The 25555-nt window shown below is 45.0% G+C and overlaps 1 protein-coding gene across 1 annotated transcript in view; it reads right to left on the bottom strand.

Annotated features, from left to right (window-relative positions):
• The window catches only part of ZYG11B (zyg-11 family member B, cell cycle regulator), a 52787-nt gene extending 27526 nt beyond the window's left edge, over positions 1-25261 (bottom strand). The window contains exons 1-5 of the mRNA XM_068238981.1: positions 25109-25261; positions 13051-13216; positions 10820-11574; positions 2533-2673; positions 2273-2449 (exon numbers count right to left, since the gene is read on the bottom strand). Coding sequence (XP_068095082.1) covers positions 2273-2449; positions 2533-2673; positions 10820-11574; positions 13051-13216; positions 25109-25111 — 1242 coding nt within the window. The 5' untranslated portion in view covers positions 25112-25261. The remainder of the gene's footprint in view (positions 1-2272; positions 2450-2532; positions 2674-10819; positions 11575-13050; positions 13217-25108) is intronic.
• Positions 25262-25555: the final 294 nt, after the last annotated feature.

Raw genomic sequence — 25555 nt, 5'->3', positions numbered from 1 at the left:
TCCATCACACGCGTCCAAGTACTCCACAGCGTGGCTGGCAAGAAAGGGTATAAAAGAAGAAAAACTAATGACATGGCCTCCTTGTTCACCAGATCTGAACCCCATTGAGAACCTGTGGTCCATCATAAAATGTGAGATTTACAAGGAGGGAAAACAGTACACCTCTCTGAACAGTGTCTGGGAGGCTGTGGTTGCTGCTGCACACAATGTTGATGGTGAACAAATCAAAACACTGACAGAATCCATGGATGGCAGGCTTTTGAGTGTCCTTGCAAAGAAAGGTGGCTATATTGGTCACTGATTTGTTTTTGTTTTGTTTTTGAATGTCAGAAATGTATATTTGTGAATGTTGAGATGTTATATTGGTTTCACTGGTAAAAATAAATAATTGAAATGGGTATATGTTTGTTTTTTGTTAATTTGCCTAATAATTATGCACAGTAATAGTCACCTGCACACACAGATATCCCCCTAAAATAGCTAAAACTAAAAACTTCTTTCAAAGATATTCAGCATTGATATTAATGAGTTTTTTGGGTTCATTGAGAACATGGTTGTTCAATAATTAAATTATTCCCCAAAAATACAACTTGCCTAATAATTCTGCACTCCCTGTAGTTCCTCCGTCCATTATACCACTAAACCTGAGATTCTCAAAAGTATCGCAAATAACCTTTTAAACTAAATGAAGCACCTGAGCGTGCACACAACAACTGCCACCTGCAACATGAATGCCACCTCCGCATTAAGCTTACCGCCGCCCATGCTTGTGCGCATGCACACTACAGCCGCTTCCTACAACATTAACATCACCACCGCCCATGCCTGTGCGCTTGCACACCAAAAGCCTGAGCGCACACACTACAACCACTGCCCACAACATGAACACCCCCACCGCCCATGCCTGTGCAAAAGCCTGCGCATACACACTACAACCGCTGCCTTCAATACGAATGCCAACTCTCTGTGCAAATCGTACTGCCGCCCAAAGCCTGTGCGCATGCACACCAAAGCCTATGCACACACACACACACACACTACAACCGCCACCTCGCCGTACTGGGGACAGCGATCCACTCTCATAGGCTGAGGAGGGGGGGGGGGGGAGGGGGGGTTTTGGAATAAATAAATTAAAAAATATGCATTTTTATAAAAAATAAATAAATAGCATTAAAAAAAAAAAAAAAGACAGCAGCAATCAGATGCCACCAACAGAAAGCTCTGTTGGTAGCAGTGAAAGGGGGAAAAATGTGTGCTAAGTTGTATGGCTCTGCAGTGATCAGTTAAAGCTGCAGGGCACTGAATTGTAGAAAAAAATGCCTGGTCACTAGGGGGGTGTAAGCCTACGGTCCTTAAAGAGAACCTGAACTGAAAATAAAAAGTCAAAATCACCATACACAGGTCATACTTACCTCCAGTGTAGTCTACTCCTCAATCTCTTTCTCCTCTCGTGTCCTGTTTGTCCACTGTGATCAATGGAATTGTCTGTCCTCCATTTTAAAAATGGCCATTACCCCATAACAGCTTCCTGGTCAGCACACAGTTACACTGTAATATCACCCACCTGAGCCATAGTGAAACATGGACATTACCTTACACATTCAGTTGTAACTGACAGCTGCTGATATATAACTGACAGCAACTGGTATATTTCAGTACTGACAAAATATTGTCAGAACTGGAAGGGATCACTGTAAAGGTGCCTATACACTCGTCAGATTGGCAGCAGATAGATAAGAAATGCATCTGATGATCTATCTGATGTGTTTTTAGAACATTTTTTACCAGGATAGAATTCCAATAGATTTCAGTTTGAAATCTATTGAAATTCGATTGATGGCATTTTTTTTGCCATCAGATTTCCATTAAGGCCAATGCAAACTGATAAGCAAGCTCAGCAGATCGACCTAAATTTTCCACCCAGCTAGTTCGATGGAAATCCATCGAAATCGGCCATCGATCGGTCGATTGGCCAACCGATTTGCAAACGATCAATCGAACGATCAGAAAATCAGCTGAGTGTATGGGCCCCTTAAGAAGAACATGGTGAGCTTTTGAAAGGAACTGACGGTGAGGTTAGTTTGTAATATTCATTTGCAGCTACGTCATGTGTTTATTTTAAAAAATGTTACTCGCTTCAGGTTCCCTTTAAAGAGAAACCGTGACCAAGAATTGAACTTCATCCCAATCAGTAGCTGATACCCCCTTCCCATGAGAAATCTTTTCCTTTTTACAAACAGACCATACAGGGTATGTGTGGTCATGTTCCCACCTGCTGGTGATTGGGGAAGTGTTTCATGGCTTCTAGCAGGAGGTGCGTCACGTCGGCCAGGAGTTTCACCGGCATCCCGGCCGCCAGATCCTGCTTGGTCAGGTTGAAGACGCAGGCACTGGCCGCCAGCTGCACCGGCAGGTTGGTCGGGTGGTTCTTCATGCCGATCACCACCAGCTGAAAGATAACATAACAAATTGTTCAGGAGAGAGATTCAGCTGATGCGTCGATATGTTTCTCTGGTCTGATCCGTCCATCACCTTCAGCATCTCGGGGTTGGCTTTCTCCATCACATGCGTCAGACTGAACAGGTGGAAGAGTGCTTCTCGCACAAAGAAAGAGCGCTCGCTGTAGCGCCGCAGCGCCTCCGCGATCTGCGTCTGGTTGGCCTCGCCCGACACCTGTATGGAGGGAGAAATCAAGAAAAGCTCATCACAGAGTAAAAGATCGGTTACAGCTCTGATGCCTGGTACATACCATGCAATTTGCCATCAGAGAGGTCGAATAGATCATTTCCGTCAGGTCCTATCTGATTTCCGATCGTTTTTCTGATCCATTTTTCCACTTTTATACAATTGATCGCTCACTTCTAAAAAATCAATCAGAAAAACGGTCTGAAATTAGATCAGACCTGTCGGAAATAATCTATTCGACCCATCTTTCTGACGGGTCCCCGGTTCAAATCCCAGCAAGGTCAATATCTGCAAGGAGTTTGTATGTTTCCCCCGAGTCTGTGTGGGTTTCCTTCGGGCACTCCGGTTTCCTCGCACATCCCATACAGTATTGCATGGCATGTTTTTCAAATCTCTGAATAAAACGCAAGCTTCATGGGAATTTACTGTGATTGCACGTGCTGGTCATACCGTATCTACACCAAAACTGTTGTCCAGTAATACACAGCATGCTGTGCGTTACTCGGTTAGGAACCCGCCGCACCCGATGTGACTCTGAAGTCTCCCTAAAATGAGGTTTTTATTTTAAAAACCTCATTAACATTATGGTCTCTCTTAAAACGCCGCAGAACCGCTGTTGAAAACCCCCTCGATCACCCCAAACTCAAGGGGGTACACGGCAGGCAAAATCCACGACTTTCTTGGTCGTGGATTTTGCTGCCGCCTCTATGCGCGTCAATCAGCGCGTATCCCCGCCTCTCCCCACTCCTCTCAGTGAAGAAAGACTGAGGGGGCGGGGGAGAGGTGGAGATCCGGGCAGAATGACGCACATAGAGGCAGAGCTGCACTGCCTCAATGCGGAAGGAGCCCGCGATGTATCCTGGGAGTTTGGGGTGATCGAGGGAGTTTTCAGCCGCGGGGATGCGGCGTTTTAGGAGGGACAATAATGGTAATGAGGTTTTTAAAATAAAAAACTCATTTTAGGGAGACTTCAGAGACTCTTTAAAGGGAACCAGAGACGAAGCACCCTCATATATTTTACCATATAGATCAGTGGGAGCATTAGAGAAAACACCTACCCTGCTCTCTGTTTCATCTTTCACTGCTCAGCCTGCTTGTTATCAGCCCTGATAAAATCCCCAACTGAGCATTCAGTCTGGCTTTGCAGTAATGACTCAGCTATACTGATTCCTGAGCAGAGCCAGCAGGGGGCAGGCTTGGACTTGAAAAGACATAAGAGAACACAGACTGAGCTATAAATATTCCTGAGCAAAGCCAGACTGAATGCTCAGTCAGGGATTTTATCAGGTCTGATTAGAAGCAGGCTGTGCAGTGCAGAATGAAACAGAAAGCAGGGTAGGTGTTTTCTCTAATATTTCCACTGATATATATGGTAACAAACATGAGGGTGCTTAGTCTCTGGTTCCCTTTAAGCACCACAGAAATATTGCCATGGTGCTTAAGAGTCACATATTGTCCATAGTATCTGAACATAATGGACACAAGACAAAGGCTTAACATACACCATACAAACTTGTATGTTCAATCTTACCATTTTCATGTAGTATAAGAGCTTATCCAATCAATCATTCAAGGTATTTTCAATCTGTTGACCCTTATACTACACAGATTTGGTAAATCTGTACAACCAAGATTGCATGGTGTGTGTTGAGCTTAAAGGGGAACTGAAGAGAGAGGTATTTGGAGGCTGCCATGTTTATTTCCTTTTAAGCAATACCAGTTGCCTGGCAGCCCTGCTGATCCTCTGCCTCTAATACTATAGCCCCTGACCAAGCATGCAGCAGATCAGGTGTTTCAGACTTTAAACTCAGATCTGACAAGACTAGCTGCATGCTTGTTTCTGGTGTTATTCAGATACTACTGCAGAGAAATAGACCAGCAGGGCTGCCAGGCAACTTGTATTGATTAAAAGGAAATAAATATGGCAGCCTCCGTATACCTCTTACGTTCCCCTTTAAAAGCTCCGTACACACATCCAATTTTACTCTGCAGGTGACTGGCCAATTTCTACTTCATGTAGTATGAGGGCTGACAGATTTTGAATACAATGACCAGACTGTGCAGGCATGATCTCATACTACATGGCAGTGGTAAAATTGGGCAGTCACCTACAGATTAAAATTAGATCTGTGTATGGACATTTACAGTCACTCGCTAGCATTTAACGTAAACGCTCACCAACGGCAGCCTCCTTATTTCTCCCGCTACGTGTTTATATTAACCACTCGGCTGCCGCAGAGTGGCTCTCTTGTTCCTCCAGGACGCACCGGTGCTTCATCTCACTCATCGTGAGGATTAGCTAGGAATGAGCGTTCGCACTCACGTGCATTCCATGCAGGTGGACATGGAGACGGCCACGAACAGCCTGCCAGCCGCAATCGTAGCTGGCAGGCTGTGAATAAAAAAAAAAAAAGGTAAAACACAAGTGTACAGCACTGCGGTGTAGCACAGCGATGTACAGATGATAGTCTTGACTTAACTGACACTCTGATGGGCTCACAATCTAATCCCTATCATAGTCATATGCCCATGATAGTAAACGGTAGTGTATGTTTATTGGTGTAGGACCAATTTGGGGGGGGGTGGAGCAGGTCAGAGAAGTCGGTACAAAAATCATCTGACTCCTACTCCTCAGTTTACTGAAATCACCGACCGACTCCAGGCACCCAAAATTGCTCCGACACCTCGACTCCGACTCCACAGCCCCGGGGGGGAGAAGGGTGTATGTATGTATGTATGTATGTATGTATGTATGTATGTATGTATGTATGTATGTATGTATGTATGTATGTATGTATATATATATATATATATATACACATATACATATACATATATATATATATATATATATATATATATATATATATATATATATATATATATATATATACACATATACATATATATATATATATATATATATATATATATATATATATATATACACATGTAACACATACATATATACATACATATACCCATCATTTAGAACTGCATTTTGTGTTCAGTTATGTTATCTTTGACTAATAATTAACGGTTTTTGATGAGCAGAAACATTTAAGTGTGACAAACATGCAAAAGAATAAAAAAATCAGGAAGGGGGCAAATAGTTTTTCACACCACTGTGTGTATATATATATATACATATATATATATATTTTATCGCTTGCAAGAAGATGTTAAAGCTGCAGTGTGCTGAATTTTAATAAAAAAATAAATTAAAAAAAAATCGCCTGGTCACTAGGGGGGAGGGGGGGGGGGGATGTAAGCCTGTGGTCCTCAAGACGCAGTGCTCCCCAACCCAGTCCTCAAGGCCCACCAGCAGTGCATGTTTTGTGGTTAATAGATGGTTTGTGGTTTTGTGGTTAAGATTAGAGATGGCTCAAACCTCTGATTTTCGGATCGTGAACCTCGAACTCTAACTTCCGCAAAAGTTCGGTTCGCGCGAACTTTTGCGAACCACAATAGACTTCAATGGGGAGGTGAACTTTGAAAACTAGAAACACTTATGCTGGCCAGAAAAGTGATGGAAAAGCTGTTTAAGGGGTCTAACACCTGAGTTTTTGCATGGGGGAGTGGGATAGACGCCAAATGTCCCGGGGAAAAATCTGGATGTGACGCAAAGCAGCGTTTTAAGGGCAGAAATCACATTGCATGCTAAATTGCAGGCCTAAAGTGCTTTAAAACATCTTGCATGTGTATACATCAATCAGGGAGTGTAATTAGAGTTTTGCTTCACACTGACACCCCAAATTCACTGTGTAACGCACCGCAAACAGCTGTTTGTTTAGTGATGGCCGTGCTGGACTGGTGCGCACCATGGCCAGAGTGCAGGTGATGGCGGCTTTCCAGCCCATATGGTCGCCGGGCTGAGGTAGCTGAATGACAGAACAGTAACTGTCCAGCTGATCAAATTTGGTCTGTCCACAATGAAGCAACGACCTTACTATCGTGGGTGTGACCCCAAGAGACACTCATATAGCCGGCGGTAATTGCTTCATTGTGATACGCAAGCCCCTTCACCGCGGCAAGGTAATGATCAGGAAGGGAAATTGGCACATGTACATGCCTTTTGTTTTGTTGTTGCAGCTGCAGTGCAGCCAGAAAAATTAGGCAGGCACGTACACACACCAGAAAAATTTGTACAGCGGCCGCTTCTGGCAGCGGCCTTAAAAATTCAGGAATCCACCTGGAGTCCTGGATCCTGTTGGTGGTGGCGAAGAAGGCAGTCAAGCGGCCTGCAGGTAGAGATGCTGTGTGGGGAGCGACTTAGTCTTGGGGCAGGCAGTCACACGGCATGCAGGCAGAGATGCTGTGTGTGGGGATTGACTTAGTCTTCGGGCAGGCCTGACCGTGCTTTGCAGACCACGTGGTCAGATGGACCCTTGACCCAACGCTGTGTGCCAGAGATGACACCACTTGCCTTGTTTCAACAAGGAAGTTGTCCCTACGCGGGTCTTGGTCTTCCCACGGCTCAATTTTTGGTGGCAGAGAGTACAGATGGCATTGCTTTCATCTGAGGCAGACACACAAAAAGATTTCCACACTGCTGAGCCCTGGGGTAATGGCACTTTGGTGGTGGCGGCTGACTGAGTGTAAAGTGGGGTGCAAGAATCAGAGCAGGAGGAGGAAGATATGTCACGCTTCCGTGCGGAAGCTGAGGAAAATGAGGTGTTCTGTGATAGTCAACTACGTCCTGACAATCTTGGGGGTTGATGGCACGCGCCTTCTAAACACTGTACTTTGGTCCAGGGCCACACAAAATCATGACAGCACGACCTCAAACAGACCTGCCGGGTGGCCTGCCTCTGGCTCTGCCTCTGCCTATTTTGCCCATTTTGGGGGGGGGGGGGGGGGGATGAAGTGAAAGGTATGCACTGACTTGACTGATACTATGTACAGTCACACAGATGCAGTGAACAGGTACAGTGACTGGTGGTATTAAATATCACACTGCGTGCGCTCACGTAGGTGGGTGGGTGCACTGAACAACAGGTAGGTATATGCAGTGATGGGTATTACAAATGTGCACCTATCTCACACACACACACACACACGTACCGTGAACAAGTGCAATGACTGGTGGTATTAACAATGCGTGCGCTCACGTAGGTAGGTAGGTAGAAACACTGAACAGTGAACAGGTGCAGTGATTGGGATGGGATTACAAATGTGCAGCTGCCTGTCACACACACAGGTAGTCACTGAATGTGCTGGGCCTGACAGTGGCACAGTAGGAATTACCCCAAAGGCCAGCTGCGACTGACTAACTGGGCTGTATATAACTGACTAACTGGGCTGTTGAGGGGTGCTTTTTTTTTAGCAATAGGAATCAGCAAGGAGTAAGCTAAGAAGCCTACAAGAGCTTAACTATGCTTTCCCTATGTGAGTCTGCAGCAGCTCTCCCTTCTCTAATTACTGCAGGCACACGAGTCCAATGCCTGACGCTGCCTGCCTTTTATAAGGGGGGAGGGGCTCCAGGAGGGAGTGTAGCCTGATTGGCTACAATGTGCCTGCTGACTGTGATGTACAGGGTCAAAGTTGACCCTAATGATGTAGCATAGGGGGCGGGTCGAACCGTTCGGGCCATCTCTAGTTAATAGATGGTGAAAGAGATTCCGGTAACTCCAGCGCTGCAAATGCAAACTGTATGCAGACTGGAGCTTGCAGGCATGGTGGAATAATTGGCACCTGATTGACCAACTTGACGATATTTAAAGGATCACTCCAGCAAAAAAGTAAGCAGTTAAAATCCAACAGAACTGACACGTTTTGGACTAGCCCATGTCCTGATGGGTGTTCTCAGGGTTTTCTTTATTTTCAGAAGCATTTCCTGAACGGCAGTTTAGCTGCCAAAATAGTGAGATACCAGCCAGCCTCCCTATTCACTTGCACACTACTTTGTCAGTTAGACTTACCAACTGCTGTTCTGGAAATGCTTTAAAGAGCAAAGAAAACCCTGAGAATCCCCCATGAGGAGATGGACTAGTCCAAAACCTGTCTGTTCTGCCAGATTTTAACGGTTTACTTTTTTCACCTGGAGTGGTCCTTTGATGTTAATTTTATTCAGATTCATGCAACTTGGACCAATCAAAAACATTGGTTTGATTGGCCCAATTCCAAACCAAGTAGATTTGCATAGAATTAGTATACAACGTGCACAAAGTCAAAATTATGAGCATACATTTGACGGTCTGTAAAGGTACCCACTAATGGTACAATTTCTCAAACGATCAACCAAACCATTGATGCAATTAATTGATTGGGCCCACCACTGGAGAGGAAAATAACAAATCTGATCACAGCAAAATAATCGTTCAGGAATTTGGATCAATGGAACAATCGATAGAATGATCATTTTTCATCGATCAGCATCAAACGGTTCCCAATCCGATCTATCGCATAGGCGATAGTTCAAATGATTGTACCGTTAATGGGCACCTGAAAGGACCACTATTGTGAAAAATTGTAAAATAAATATAAACACATACAGATAAGAAGTACGTTTCTTCCAAAGTAAAATGAGCCATACATTTAATTTTCTCCTATGTTGCTGTCACTCACAGAGGAACTCCAGTAAAAATAATGTAATACAAAAATTGCTTCATTCTTACAATAATCATGTATAAATAATTTAGTCAGTGTTTGCCCGTTGTAAAATCTTTCCTCTCCCTGATTTACATTCTGACATTTATCACATGGTGACATTTTTACTGCTTCACATATGTAGAAAGGACCTTATTGATAAAAAGATACGGGCTAAAGCTTATCAATGCAAAAATATCAAAAACTTTATTGACACAGACATAAAAAGAGTAAAAAGTTCTCTATTAGAGGTTCCTTGTGGATATATCCAATACAAAATATACAGTACAGACATCGGCTTAATCGTAGAATTAGTGCAAATTTTGAAAAAGGCAACGACACGCTCGTTTCGGGCACAGAGGGCCCTTCATCAGGCCAAGTTGCAAAGAGCACTGTCTGCCAGTACTGTGGACAATGCACATTTAAGGACACCAAGGAAGCAAAAACATCTGAGCCAACCAGATGTAGATTACACCATCCCAATGGCTGATAAACGATTATTCTGACAAGCTGCAAGAGTGGGAGTGCAAAATTTGCACTAATTCTACGATTAAGCCGATGTCTGTACTGTATATTTTGTATTGGATATATCCACAAGGAACCTCTAATAGAGAACTTTTTACTCTTTTTATGTCTGTGTCAATAAAGGTTTTGATATTTTTGCATTGATAAGCTTTAGCCCGTATCTTTTCATCAATAAGGTCCTTTCTACATATGTGAAGCTTCAATAGGGGAAAGTGGATTACCCCAAAAAAGGATCATAAGGTTTTTTTTCTTTTTCCCTTTGTGTAAAAAGACTTTTCTCCCAATTTTATATGAAACTAGACATTTTTACTGCTGGCAGGTGATGCCAGTGGAAGGAGATGCTGCTTGCTTTTTTGGCAGTTGGAAACAGCTGTAAACAGCTATTTCCCACAATGCAACGAGGTTCACAGACAAGAAACTGCCAGGTCCGTGGTTCTCACAGTTTCCTGTGGGAGGGGTTTCACCGCAATATCAGCCATACAGAGCCCCCCGATGATCAGTTTGTATAAAGGAAAAGATTTCTCATGGGAAAGGGGGTATCATCTACTGATTGGGATGAAGTTCAATTCTTGGTCACAATTTCTCTTTAAAGTATGTACTAGAAATCTGACAAAACGGACTAGTCCATCTCCTCATTGGGGATTTTTAGTATTTTATTTTCTGTTTATAGATACTGGCAGCCCCCCCCCCCCCAACTCTTTGCACACTATTTTGGCACTTGGACTGAGCAACTGCCATTCACTTAAGTGCTTCTAAAATTAAAAAAATCCCCCATGAGGAGATGGGCTAGTCAAAATCCTGTCGGTATTGTCAGATTTACCCTACCTACTGTAAGTGACAGCAACATAGGAGAAAAGTAATTTATGGCTCATTTTACTCTGGAAGAAATATACTTCTTAGCTGTATGCTTACATGTATTTTAAATTTAAAAATATTCACTATAGTGGTCCTTTCCTTTAACGAGGAGTTGAAATCAGCAAAACGAGTGTCCTGGAAAGAGTCAGAAGTCTGACATTCCCACCTTGACGTTCCCTTCTCCGGAGAGGAGCTCCGAGTAGCCGGCCTCTGTGGCCAGGAGACCAACAAACTGGATGTGGGGCCGCTGCGTGATGAAGGCCTCCACCGCCTTGTCCGTCACCTGTTTCCTGCCAGAAATGTCCAGCGACACCAGGCTGAGCAGGATGTTGTTCTGCTCCAGCAGGCGGCACGCTATGTCCGACGTGAACTGCTTGTCGTCCGAGATGTCCAAGTGGTTCAGGTGCGTCAGCTCTCTGATCACGTCCAGGATTTGAGTGGTGGTCATCTTTAGACACTTCAGGTGGTGCATGGTGAGGGACTTCAGGCGGTCTTTGCACCCCAGGAGAGCAGTGATATCCGTGACGGAGGTGTTGGAGATATCTAGGCTTTCCAGGCGGGGAAGGGAAGCCACATCCGCCAGGTCTTCGTTATAGAAGAGGACGTTGGTGATGCTGAGAGCGCGGAGTCCGCAGAGGCTGCTGAAGCAACGTTCGTACGGGTCCTCCAGGGACAGAGTCAGGGAGTTCAAGATCAGACACTGCAGGTTCTCTCGGATCCATTTGCTGCTGCTGAGGCCGCGGATGATGTCGGTGATGGAGATGTCGGCGTTGACCCCGGTGGCGTCCAGTTCCACCAGCTTGTGGTGGCAGAAGGCCCTGAGGAAGGCCACGGCAGAGATCTTAGCTTTGCGGATGCATGCGTGCTTCAGTCTTAGCTGGTTTCCACGGAAAATCCCAACAGTGACCTCGTTTAGCTTTCCTGAAGGAGAGACCAAAGAGAAGGAGGCTCACAAAGGCAGAAATAACTTAAGTAAAGATTATTCTCAAAAGCCAGCATAAAGTGATACAAGTAAATTCTACCTAATGTGCAAAGTCCTGCTTTGCACTCTCTGTTGCTTAAAGCCTGATATAGACATCTAACTTTGATTGGCCAATCATTGGCTAAGTTTACCAATTCCATGTAGTGTGAGGGTTTCCTATACAATTTGTTCATAGGATTCAAAAACTGTTGTCCCTCATGCTAGATGGCGGTGGTAAAATAGTTGAGTCATTGTCTCAAAATTGGATGTATGTATGTGCTACTAATTTGTAAAAGGATGTTAACCCTATGTCTGCTTCCATGAAAGCAGGAAGTAGACACACTGCAGATTTATAGCAGGATTTGTATCAGCTGCAACAAATAAATGTTTATCTTTAAAGGTTATTATGCTGTTGCTAATCTTTTTTAGAGCAGAGAGGAAGTTCTAAGTTCAGGTCTGGTTTAACATCCACCTGATGGGACAATAGCAATCGGTTGGAAACAATCAGTTGGGCCCACAAACGGCAAGGGAAACTAGACCAATCTGATGGTCGGCAGAGGAAATGATCTGAAAAACGGATCAACAGAATGATCTGTAAATCGACTGATCGTTGTAGATCAGGACCATCGATTTACCTTTGACCCCATCGATCCGTTTTGCGGATCGATATCTCTGCTGATCATCAGATTGGATTTGTTTTTTCAGGGCTTGACCGGTTGCATTCATCAGATCAGCTTGTCAATCGTTTGAGAAATTGGATCGTTGGACGATTGGACCTTTAATGAAATGGGGGGGGGGGGGGGGGGGGGGGAGGGGAGTGAAAAGGGGCACAACGATGGTGATTTTCAGCAGTTATCTTTGGAGCATAACTGGAGTGAGCAGTGAGGAGCTGCCATAGTGCTCAGCGCTGCCCCTAGAGGTCAGGGCTTTATTCCTAACTGTGAAGGCAGCAGCCTCAAATGTTTATGGTCATTAGTAATGATCAATGAGGTGCAAATATTTTTGAGTTCATGCAGGATTATGTAAATCTTTATGCAAATATATGCAACTTGAATATGGACCAATCAAGTCTTACCCAGCTTAAGTTGATTAGTTAATTTTAAGCTGCATATATTTGCATAAAATTTAACATAAATCTGCATAAACTTGATCTCATGGATCATCCCTAATCAAGATATGCCATCCATAGCAATACAAATACATCCATCATCATAAGTCAGTGATGGCTAACCTTGGCACTCCAGCTGTGTTGGAACTACAAGTCCCATGAGGCATTGCAATACTCTGACAGCTCTAAGCATAACTCGGGTAGGCAGAGGCATGATGGGATTTGTAGTTTTGTCACAGCTGGAGTTCCAAGGTTAGCCAACACTGTCATAAGTCCTCTAGCGCTTGAAAACCAACTAATTAACAGCAAGAGAAGAAAATCTGGTTACTCTGGATGGCCATGGTCCGCAGCAGCCGGTCTGCCACTTCCTGCGGGAACACGGCGGAATCTTGGAGAGAAAACGTCCCATCTGGCCGCTCCCAGCAGAACTTCTCCAGGTTGGAGCTCAGGTAGTGCAGGACGATATCGATGAGCGAATCGGGAGAGGCTTCCTCCTGAAGAAAGGACACAGGAAGAGTTGAAGTGTTGATCTAGGAAGCCATGAGGACACCAGATATATATATTCATTAGTCTCCCCTTCTGCGTACAACTTATAAGCCTTATAGTGTAACTGTCGGGCATAAAATCAATTCTTTATTTTTATCTGGTAAACAAGTAATAAGAATGATAATCAGGCAATCCAAAAGTTAAAATCCACTCTTATTTTTCTTATCCATAAAACAACATTCCCCAGTTTCAGTGGCTCTTATTTGGTACATCTGCCGCACAAAGGAAGTTGCAGGGCATGCTGGGTCGTCCTTTTTTGCTTCTCTACCTTCCCCTCAAGACTTAACTAATGCAGCCTGATTGGCTGATGCCTCTTTCCCTCCTGTGTTCCCCTCCCACACCTCTGGTCCTCTCTGATTGGCCAATATTTCTCATGCTGAGACATTGCACTTTCTATTGCAGTGCTGGGTGAGAGTGCCTGAAGTCTAGGAGGAGGGCGGGCAATGCATACACAATCAGGCAGGAGGACGCCGGGGGACCTCCCGACCTACGGTGGGCTGGAGAAAGCCCCAGGTAAGTACCGATTTTGCTTATTTTTACTACTCAGGGTCCCTTTAAAGAAATCCGCAAATGCTCATAGTGTGAACAAGCCCTTATCGCCCAAAACATACCATAAATACACAGTAATAACAATAATAACTGTCATTCAACAGGAGAGATTCTCAAACAATCCCGTGATGATTGTTCATAGAAATAAAAATGTCTAATGACCAACCCACAATGATTCTCATGCTACGTACACAAATGCGACAACGAACGACGAACGAACTTTTAATTGATGAAAGAACGACCTAAGTAAAGTTAGTTTTAAAAGGTGTGTAACGATCTGAACGTTAGAAGGAACGTTACATCACGTAAAGCAACTATTGCGCCTGCGCATAAACATGAAAAGTTCCATGGAGAAATAGTGAAATGCGCATGTCAAGCCTAGTACGAACTATCGTTTCCAACGATGTACTACTTTTGCAAACGATCGTCGTTGGGAAAAATCCGCCAAGCTAGATCATTCGTTTTGAACGATCTAGCTCGTCCGTCGTTAGACTTAATGGTCATTGGCTGCTTTTTTTTCAAACGATCGTCGTTTGAAAGGATCGGGGAACGATCGTTTCAAATGACTATAGTCGCATGTGTGTACGCACCTTCAGTGCAACCAAAGTTCCAAAAGCAGCGATTGTTTAACTGTTATTCAGCTTCAAGGGTGTGTAGAGACATTGATTGACAGCAGCCATGTACGATCACGCAAACACTCAGCTAGGAAGACGTTGCCAGGAAAGCGGGCGCAACACACAAAGAACTATATGATCATGAAAATAAATAAATCACTGGGCACGCTGCCAGGTGTACCGTCGCTCCCCATTTCAAACCGCAGATCAGGCAGGTTTTGTATGCAAATTGTGTGTAACATTTCATCCTTTGCAAAACACACAGTTTGCGCATTCCACATATATTCTTTTTTTTTTTTTTAAAGAGACACTTAAGCCAGAAAAAAAATGAGTTTTACTCACGTGGGGCTTCTACCAGCCCTCTGCAGCAGTCCTGTGCCCTCGCCGCCACTCACTAATCCTCTGGTCCTCCGCTGCCCGCTAGTTTCATTTTTGCCGACAGGCCTGTCAGGACTGGCCACGCGTAGCTTTTTCCGCATTCCCGACTGTAATTAGCGCTATTGCGGGCCGCAACGCGTACAAAAATACGCGTTGCCGCATTACGAACGCATAGATATGCGGCAATGCGTATTTTTGTACGCGTTGCAGCCCGCAATAGCGCTAATTACAGTCGGGAATGCGGAAAAAGCTACACGTGGCCAGTCCTGACGGGCCTGTCGGCAAAAATGAAACTAGCTAGCAGCGGGGGAACAGAGGATTAGTGAGTGGCTGCGAGGGTGCAGGACTGCTGCAGGGGGCTGGTAGAAGCAGGACTAGCTGCCAGCGGGGGACCAGAGGATTAGTGAGTGGCTGCAAGGGCACAGGACTGCTGCAGGGGGCTGGTAGAAGCAGGACTAGCTGCCAGCGGGGGACCAGAGGATTAGTGAGTGGCTGCAAGGGCACAGGACTGCTGCAGGGGGCTGGTAGAAGCAGGACTAGCTAGCAGCGGGGGACCAGAGGATTAGTGAGTGGCTGCAAGGGCACAGGACTGCTGCAGGGGGCTGGTAGAAGCAGGACTAGCTGCCAGCGGGGGACCAGAGGATTAGTGAGTGGCTGCAAGGGCACAGGACTGCTGCAGGGGGCTGGTAGAAGCAGGACTAGCTGCCAGCGGGGGACCAGAGGATTAGTGAGTGGCGGCGAGGGCACAGGACTGCTGCAGGGGGCTGGTAGAAGCAGGACTAGCTGCCAGCGGGGGACCAGAGGATTAGTGAGTGGCTGCAAGGGCACAGGACTGCTGCAGGGGGCTGGTAGAAGCAGGACTAGCTGCCAGCGGGGGACCAGAGGATTAGTGAGTGGCTGCAAGGGCACAGGACTGCTGCAGGGGGCTGGTAGAAGCAGGACTATCTGCCAGCGGGGGACCAGAGGATTAGTGAGTGGCTGCGAGGGCACAGGTCTGCTGCAGGGGGCTGGTAGAAGCAGGACTAGCTGCCAGCGGGGGACCAGAGGATTAGTGAGTGGCTGCAAGGGCACAGGACTGCTGCAGGGGGCTGGTAGAAGCAGGACTAGCTGCCAGCGGGGGACCAGAGGATTAGTGAGTGGCTGCAAGGGCACAGGACTGCTGCAGGGGGCTGGTAGAAGCAGGACTAGCTGCCAGCGGGGGACCAGAGGATTAGTGAGTGGCTGCAAGGGCACAGGACTGCTGCAGGGGGCTGGTAGAAGCAGGACTATCTGCCAGCGGGGGACCAGAGGATTAGTGAGTGGCTGCGAGGGCACAGGTCTGCTGCAGGGGGCTGGTAGAAGCAGGACTAGCTGCCAGCGGGGGACCAGAGGATTAGTGAGTGGCTGCGAGGGCACAGGACTGCTGCAGGGGGCTGGTAGAAGCCCCACGTGAGTAAAACTCATTTTTTTTTCTGACTTAAGGTTCACTTTAAGCTTACTGGCTGTGTTTGTGCCAAAGTCCTGGGCTGTGGAGTTGGCACAAGAATCATCTGACTCCTCAGTTTATGAAACCACCGACTCCAGGTACCCAACGTTGCTCCGACTCCTTAGGCTTAGTTCACATTATAAATTGCAAGCGCTGAGCGCTTTTGTGAGCGCTTCTGTTAGCAATTTCTGGGCCCCTCCACACCTAAAATCGCTAAACGCTAGCGATTTGCGTTAACGTTTTCTGCGGGTGATTTTTCCACGATTTAACACGGAAAAATCACTGGACAAATTCATGTTTTTGGAGCGATCGCGATTAGCGGTTCTATACATGCTAATTGCGATCGCTCCAAAATCGCCGGCAAAACGCTGCAGGTAACGCGTTTGCGATTAGCGATAATCGCAAAACGCCCATGTAGCAGCAGTGAGAACAATCCCTTAGCCTACAATAGCACAAGCATTTTTAAAAACGCTAGCGTTTTGCTAAAAGCGGGAATCGCGTGATTCCCGCATAAGTGTGACTGGGCCCTTAGATGCGTTTTTTGTGCGATTTGCGTTTTTGGCAAGCGATTTTGGTGTGTGATTTGCAATTTTCTGTGTGAAGACTACAGAAAGTGCACTCTTTCACCTGAATTTTTATTGAAAAGCGCTTACAAAATTTAATTGGCAAGCGTTTTTAAAGCGATTTGCCTTTACCTTCCATTGAAGCGCAAACGCTCAGAGAATGGGGCAGGACCAGAATTTGCGATTAGCAAGAAAGCTCATCGCTCATGTGAGAACACTCACATTGGAATGCATTACCCAAGTGATGTTAAAAAATGCTAGCACAAAAAAAAAAACAAAAAAAGCTCAAAGCGCTCATAGTATGAACAAGCCCACAGTTTAATAATTACCAGGGTTGTTGCTACAAAAATCACCCAACTCCTCAATTTGTGAAACCACTGACTCCAGGTACCCCAAATTGATCCTGCAAAGGGATCTACTCAACCCCAGCGACGCTGATCACCTCGTTTGCGCCGCTCCCCTGCCTGTCGCGTGACTTCATGCAGGCGCCACTCGTTCTGCCCCCCCCCCCCCAATGCAAAGCGCAACACAATGCGTCATCAGCTACACAGCTGACACGCATGTGTGAACCCCGGCCCAGAGATATCACCCATATCCCTGCAGGAGTTGGTCCATGCAAAATCCATTGCATCTCACCAGGGGCCCCGCGTTTAGGCCTCCTATGCCTCCAGGAAATAGCAAGCAGCGTTGACACTTCCCTGAGCATTTAGGGCCGGTTCACACGGACGCTTGGCGGCATTTACCGACAAGCGTACAGAACTCGTTTGGTTAATCGTTCCCATTCAAGTAAGTGGGAGCATTTAAAATCTCGCGGTTACCGTCAATTGCGCAAAAGTGGCGTTCTGATCCCGATTTTCCCCGCCGTTTCAACCGACCCTAGAAGCCTCATGTGGTGTTTAGGGTCGATTTACTGCCGCGAAAACTGCTGATCGCGACGGACACTGACGATCGCTGCGGAAAAGCCCCCGAAGGAGACGAGAAGCCGCCTGTCTGAACCGGCCCTTACCGGCCAGGATTGCTGTAGCTGCCCCCCCCTCCCCCCCTGGGGGTGGAGGCAGAGAGATGCAGACAGCCCATCCCCAGGCCTGGCCAGAGCCCAGGAAGGTCCATCTGCGCTGCCCCCTAAAGGAAAGACTACTACTCAGGCAGCCAGTATATTGTCAGGTGAACCTGGACAGAGCACACACCTCTTTCTCTGCAGTCATGCACCTTATCAGTGTATTCCTGCACAGCATGCCCCTAAGGCAAGAGCTCCACAAGTCTGCATAGCATTATACAGTACATACACATGCCACTGATAGTATCCCGGCAGAGCTACAATCACTTGTTACCATATAGCAGCACGCATTTCAGCTCAGCACTCTATAGCGTATGTTTGTTAGTCCACGGGAGACAGGTCTGTATATCACTGCATACACATATAAAAGTTATACCATGTTGCTGGTGGCAGTGATAATCAGTTCAGGGGAGCTAGGTCAGTACATCACTGTATACACATACGGGCTATACCTTGTCGCAGGATGGAGGGGTGATCAGGCATATACTGTATATATGTATATATGTATATATGTATATATATATATATATATATATATATATATATATATATATATATATATATATATATATATAACAATCAATTTTATTGGAATTCCACGTGAAAGACCAATACAAAGTGGTGTACATGTGAGAAGTAGAAGGAAAATCATACATCATTCCAAACATTTTTTTACAAATAAATAACTGCAAAGTGGGGTGTGCGTAATTATTCAGCCCCCTGAGTCAATACTTTGTAGAGCCACCTTTTGCTGCTATTACAGCTGTCAGTCTTTTAGGGTATGTCTCTACCAGCTTTGCGCATCTAGAGACTGAAATCCTTGCCCATTCTTCTTTGCAAAACAGCTCCACCTCAGTCAGATTAGATGGACAGCGTTTGTGAACAGCAGTTTTCAGATCTTGCCACAGATTTTCAATTGGATTTAGATCTGGACTTTGACTGGGCTATTCTAACACATGGATATGTTTTGTTTTAAACCATTCCATTGTTGCCCTGACTTTATGTTTAGGGTCGTTGTCCTGCTGGAAGGTGAACCTCCGCCCCAGTCTCAAGTCTTTTGCAGACTCCGGCCTAGTGCACACCAGAGCGGTTCGGCTGCAGTTTGCGATCCGCTTGCGGGTGCGGATCTGCTAGGGTAATGTATTTCAATGGGCTGGTGCACACCAGAACGGGAGGCGTTTTGCAGAAACGCATACTCCCGGGCTGCTGCAGATTTTGGATTGCGGATGCGTTTCTGCCTCAATGTTAAGTATAGGAAAAACGCAAACCGCTCTGAAAAACGCCTGTTCAGAGCGGTTTTGCCGGCGTTTTTGTTACAGAAGCTGTTCAGTAACAGCTTTACTGTAACAATATATGAAATCTACTACACCAAAACCGCTACACAAAACCGCAAAACGCTAGCTGAAACGCTACAGAAAAATAAGAAAAAGCGTTTCAAAATCTGCTAGCAATTTGCGGATCTGCTAGCGGGTTTTGGTGTGCACCAGGCCTTCAAGAGGTTTTCATCCAAGATTGCCCTGTATTTGGCTCCATCCATCTTCCCATCAACACTGACCAGCTTCTCTGTCCCTGATGCAGAGATGCACCCCCAGAGCATGATGCTGCCACCACCATATTTGACAGTGGGGATGGTGTGTTCAGAGTGATGTGCAGTGTTAGCTTTCCGCCACACATAGCGTTTTGCATTTTGGCCAAAAAGTTCAGTTTTGGTCTCATCTGACCAGAGCACCTTCTTCCACATGTTTGCTGTGTCCTCCACATGGCTTGTGGCAAACTGAAAACGGGACTTCTTATGCTTTTCTGTTAACAATGGCTTTCTTCTTGCCACTCTTCCATAAAGGCCAACTTTGTGCAGTGCATGACTATTAGTTGTCCTATGGACAGAGTCTCCCACCTGAGCTGTAGATCTCTGCAGTTCGTCCAGAGTCACCATGGGCCTCTTGACTGCATTTCTGATCAGCGCTCTCCTTGTTCGGCCTGTGAGTTTAGGTGGATGGCCTTGTCTTGGTAGGTTTACAGTTGTGCCATACTCCTTCCATTTCTGAATGATCGCTTGAACAGTGCTCCGTGGGATGTTCAAGGCTTTGGAAATCTTTTTGTAGCCTAAAGGTGGCCACACACCATACAATTTTTTAAATATCTGTTCAATTTAAGAATTGCAAAACATTTTTCTAACTGATTGTAATATTTCAAAAATCTGACCAATGTACCACACACCTATGTTCAATTTTTCCCCAATTATGATAAAAAATGATTGGAAACTCTGACAAAATTGCTAGGGTGTGTATATTAATAAATTGACAATCTAACACACACCATACAATCTTTAGAAAGATTGAAGAAAAATATCTGGCATTCCGGATCGATAAAAATTGAAGAAAACGGGAAATCCGATTGGATTTTTCAGTCGAATGAAAAAAAAGCTTTAGATTTTTTCGGGAGATACGATCGTTTTTATCGAATTGCCGTAAAATCGGATCATTTTATTGTATCATGTGTGGCCAGGTGGCCACACACGATACAATAAAATGATCCGATTTTACGACAATTCGATAAAAACGATCGTATCTCCCGAAAAAATCTAAAGCTTTTTTTTCATTCGACTGAAAAATCCGATCGGATTTCCTGTATTCTTCGATTTATATCGATCCGGAATGCCAGATATTTTTCTTCAATCTTTCTGAAGATTGTATGGTGTGTATTAGATTGTCAATTTATTAATATACACACCCTAGCAACTTTGTCAGAGTTTCCAATCATTTTTTATCATAATTGGGTAAAAATTGAACATATGTGTGTGGTACATTGGTCAGATTTTTGAAATGTTACAATTAGCCAGAAACATTTATTGCAATTCTTAAATTGAACAGATATTTAAAAAATTGTATGGTGTGTGGCCACCTTAAGCCTGCTTTAAATTTCTCAATAGCTTTATCCCTGACCTGTCTAATGTGTTCTTTGGACTTCATGGTGTTGTTGCTCACAATATTTTCTTAGACATCGTCTGAGGTCGTCACAGAGCAGCTGTATTTATACTGACATTAGATTACACACAGGTGCACTCTATTTAGTCATTAGCACTCATCAGGCAATGTCTATGGGCAACTGACTGCACTCAGACCAAAGGGGGCTGAATAATTACGCACACCCCACTTTGCAGTTATTTATTTGTAAAAAATGTTTGGAACCATGTATAATTTTCGTTTCACTTCTCACGTGTACACCACTTTGTGTTAGTCTTTCATGTGGGATTCCCAAAAAATTGATTAATGTTAGTGGCAGCAATGTGACAAAATGTGGAAAACTTCAAGGGGGCCGAATACATTTGCAAGCCACTGTATATGACTATAGATGTATACATACATAGGGAACACCATGCTGCAGGAGGGGGTGATCAGGTCTATAAATATATGACTATAGATGTATACACACATAGGACACACCATGTTGCAGGAGGGGGATGATCGGGTCTATAAATATATGACTATAGATGTATACACACATAGGACACACCATGCTGCAGGAGGGGGTGATCAGGTCTATAAATATATGACTATAGATGTATACACACTAGGCCTGAACGATTTTAGGAAAAAATTGAATTGAACATTTTTTGTCTGAAATTGCGATTTCGATTCGATTCACGATTTCCTTCAAATCAAGCTGTCTTTCCTTGTTCCCCTTTTCCTCTTCATGCCTCCTCTGGGTCTCTCTTGCCCCTTGTGTCTCTGTGCCCACTCTGTTTCTCTCTGTGCCCCCTCTGTCTCTCTTTGTGCCCCCTTTGCGTCTCCTGTGTCTCTCTCTGTTTCTACTCTGTGCCTCTCTGCTTCCTCTGTCCCCCAACCTGCATCAGTTCTGAACATAGCTTCCAGCACAAGTCCATCAATGCCCGTCTATTCACTTCGCCTCCTGCAGGCTCTAATGCACAGAATACTTCCTGTATGTCATGTGACATACAGGAACCCAGAGTTTTGCCATGCACAAGAGCCGGCAGAGGGCGATAGAGAAGGGAAGGTATGTCCAACGCTGCGGGCCGCACGCACCGGACTTTGGGAAAGTTTGAAGGCGCTTCTTCAAACTTCCTCATGTGGAAATGACATGATTGCGATATTCACCACTTTAACGATTCTGAAATTGTGATCTTGGTGATCGCGATTTCGATTTAAATTCAATTTATCTTTCAGGCCTAATACACACATAGGACACACCATGTTGCAGGAGGGGTTGATTAGGTATGTATATAGGACTGTACATGTTGCAGAAGGGAAAAAAGTGGTGGTAGTGGGGGTAAAGGTCTGTATATATAACTATATATGTATACACATATGGGCTATACCATGTTGCAGGAAGGGGGGGGGGGGGGTGCTCAGGTCTGAATGTATGACTATATATGTAAACACACATGTGGGCTATATATGTAAACACACATATGGGCTATACCATGTTGCAGGAGGGAGGGGTGATCAGGTCTGTATATATGACCATATATGATATGCACATAGGACACAGCATATTGCAGGAGGGAGGGTGATCAGGTCTGTATATGTGACCATATATGATATACACATAGAACACAGCATATTGCAGGAGGGAGGGTAGTCAGGTCTGTATATGTGACCATATATGATATACACATAGGACACAGCATATTGCATGAGGGAGGGGTGGTCAGGTCTGTATATGTGACCATATATGATATACACATATGGGCTATACCATGTTGCAGGAGGGAGGGGTGATCAGGTCTGTATATGTGACCATATATGATATGCACATAGGACACAGCATATTGCAGGAGGGAGGGTGATTAGGTCTGTATATGTGACCATACATGATATACACATAGAACACAGCATATTGCTGGAGGGAGGGTGATCAGGTCTGTATATGTGACCATATATGATATACACATAGAACACAGCATATTGCTGGAGGGAGGGTGATCAGGTCTGTATATGTGACCATATATGATATGCACATAGGACACAGCATATTGCAGGAGGGAGGGTGATCAGGTCTGTATATGTGACCATATATGATATACACATAGAACACAGCATATTGCAGGAGGGAGGGTGATCAGGTCTGTATATGTGACCATATATGATATACACATAGAACACAGCATATTGCTGGAGGGAGGGGTGGTCAGGTCTGTATATGTGACCATATATGATATACACATAGGGCTCTATTCACTAAGCTTTATCAAACAGTTTATCAAACGTTTGATAATTTACCTTATGGGTAAAATCTAATTTTGAATACACTAAGGTGTTATAGATTTATTGAACGTTTTATTGATAAGACATTCGATAAATATATAAAACCTTAGTGTATCCAAAATTAGATTTTACCCATGAGGTAAATTATCAAACGTTTGATAAAGTGTTTGATAAAGTTTAGTGAATTGAGGCCATAGGGCACAGCATATTGCAGGAGGGAGGGGTGGTCAGGTCTGTATATGTGACCATATATGATATACACATAGCACATAGCATATTGCAGTAGGGAGGGTAGTCAGGTCTGTATATGTGACCATATATGATATACACATAGGACACAGCATATTGCAGGAGGGAGGGGTGATCAGGTCTGTATATGTGACCATATATGATATGCACATAGGACACAGCATATTGCAGGAGGGAGGGTGATCAGGTCTGTATATGTGACCATATATGATATACACATAGCACACAGCATATTGCAGGAGGGAGGGTGATCAGGTCTGTATATGTGACCATATATGATATACACATAGAACACAGCATATTGCAGGAGGGAGGGTGATCAGGTCTGTATATGTGACCATATATGATATACACATAGAACACAGCATATTGCTGGAGGGAGGGGTGGTCAGGTCTGTATATGTGACCATATATGATATACACATAGGGCACAGCATATTGCAGGAGGGAGGGGTGGTCAGGTCTGTATATGTGACCATATATGATATACACATAGCACATAGCATATTGCAGTAGGGAGGGTAGTCAGGTCTGTATATGTGACCATATATGATATACACATAGGACACAGCATATTGCAGGAGGGAGGGGTGATCAGGTCTGTATATGTGACCATATATGATATACACATAGCACACAGCATATTGCAGTGGGGAGGGTAGTCAGGTCTGTATATGTAACCATATATGATATACACATAGGACACAGCATATTGCAGGAGGGAGGGGTGATCAGGTCTGTATATGTGACCATATATGATATGCACATAGGACACAGCATATTGCAGGAGGGAGGGTGATCAGGTCTGTATATGTGACCATATATGATATACACATAGAACACAGCATATTGCAGGAGGGAGGGTAGTCAGGTCTGTATATGTGACCATATATGATATGCACATAGGACACAGCATATTGCAGGAGGGAGGGGTGATCAGGTCTGTATATGTGACCATATATGACATACACATAGGGCACAGCATATTGCAGGAGGGAGGGGTGGTCAGGTCTGTATATGTGACCATATATGATATACACATACAACACAGCATATTGCAAGAGGGAGGGGTGGTCAGGTCTGTATATGTGACCATATATGATATACACATAGGACACAGCATATTGCAGGAGGGAGGGGTGGTCAGGTCTGTATGTGACCATATATGATATACCCATAGCACACAGCATATTGCAGTAGGGAGGGTAGTCAGGTCTGTATATGTGACCATATATGATATACACATAGAGCACAGCATATTGCAGGAGGGAGGGGTGATCAGGTCTGTATATGTGACCATATATGATATACACATAGGCCACAGCATATTGCAGGAGGGAGGGGTGGTCAGGTCTGTATATGTGACCATATATGATATACACATAGGGCACAGCATACTGCAGGAGGGAGGGGTGGTCAGGTCTGTATATATGACCATATATGATATATACATAGGGCACAGCATACTGCAGGAGGGAGGGGTGGTCAGGTCTGTATATGTGACCATATATGATATACACATAGGACACAGCATATTGCAGGAGGGAGGGTAGTCAGGTCTGTATATGTGACCATATATGATATACACATATGGGCTATACCATGTTGCAGGAGGGAGGGGTGGTCAGGTCTGTATATGTGACCATATATGATATACACATAGCACACAGCATATTGCAGGAGGGAGGGTCGATCAGGTCAGGGGTGACAGGTCTGCACATATATACACACAGGACATACCATGTTGCCGGAGGGAGGGGGGGGTCCTCAGCTTGGGCTCCAGCACGTCTCTATAAACATTGGTTGCTGTCAGTTCCCATCCTGCAGGGGTGATGTTACTGTGTACTGCTTGCTTGGAAGGAGGGGGATGTGACGTCACAGTCATGTGACCGGATCATGTGACCTGCTGAAGAGGGAGGGGGAGTTGTGCAGACTAGTGAGAAAGTTCTGAATCTGCATAGAGAGAGGACAGCTGAGGGCATCAGGGATGTGTATTGTGTGATGCTGAAAGGGGGGTGGGGAATCCATCAGAGGGGAGAGCTGGGGGGATCCAGCAGCAGGGAGGGCAGACAGAGAGGAGAGCTGGGGGGATCCAGCAGGGAGGGCAGACAGAGAGGAGAGCTGGGGGGGATCCAGGATAGATGTCAGACAGAGAAGAGAGCTGGGGGGATCCAGCAGGGAGGGCAG

The sequence above is a fragment of the Hyperolius riggenbachi genome, chromosome 6 (genome assembly GCF_040937935.1).
Source record: "Hyperolius riggenbachi isolate aHypRig1 chromosome 6, aHypRig1.pri, whole genome shotgun sequence".
NCBI lineage: Eukaryota > Metazoa > Chordata > Amphibia > Anura > Hyperoliidae > Hyperolius > Hyperolius riggenbachi.
The sequence above is the reverse complement of the archived record's forward strand: the minus strand, read 5'-3'. Positions and strand labels throughout refer to the sequence as shown.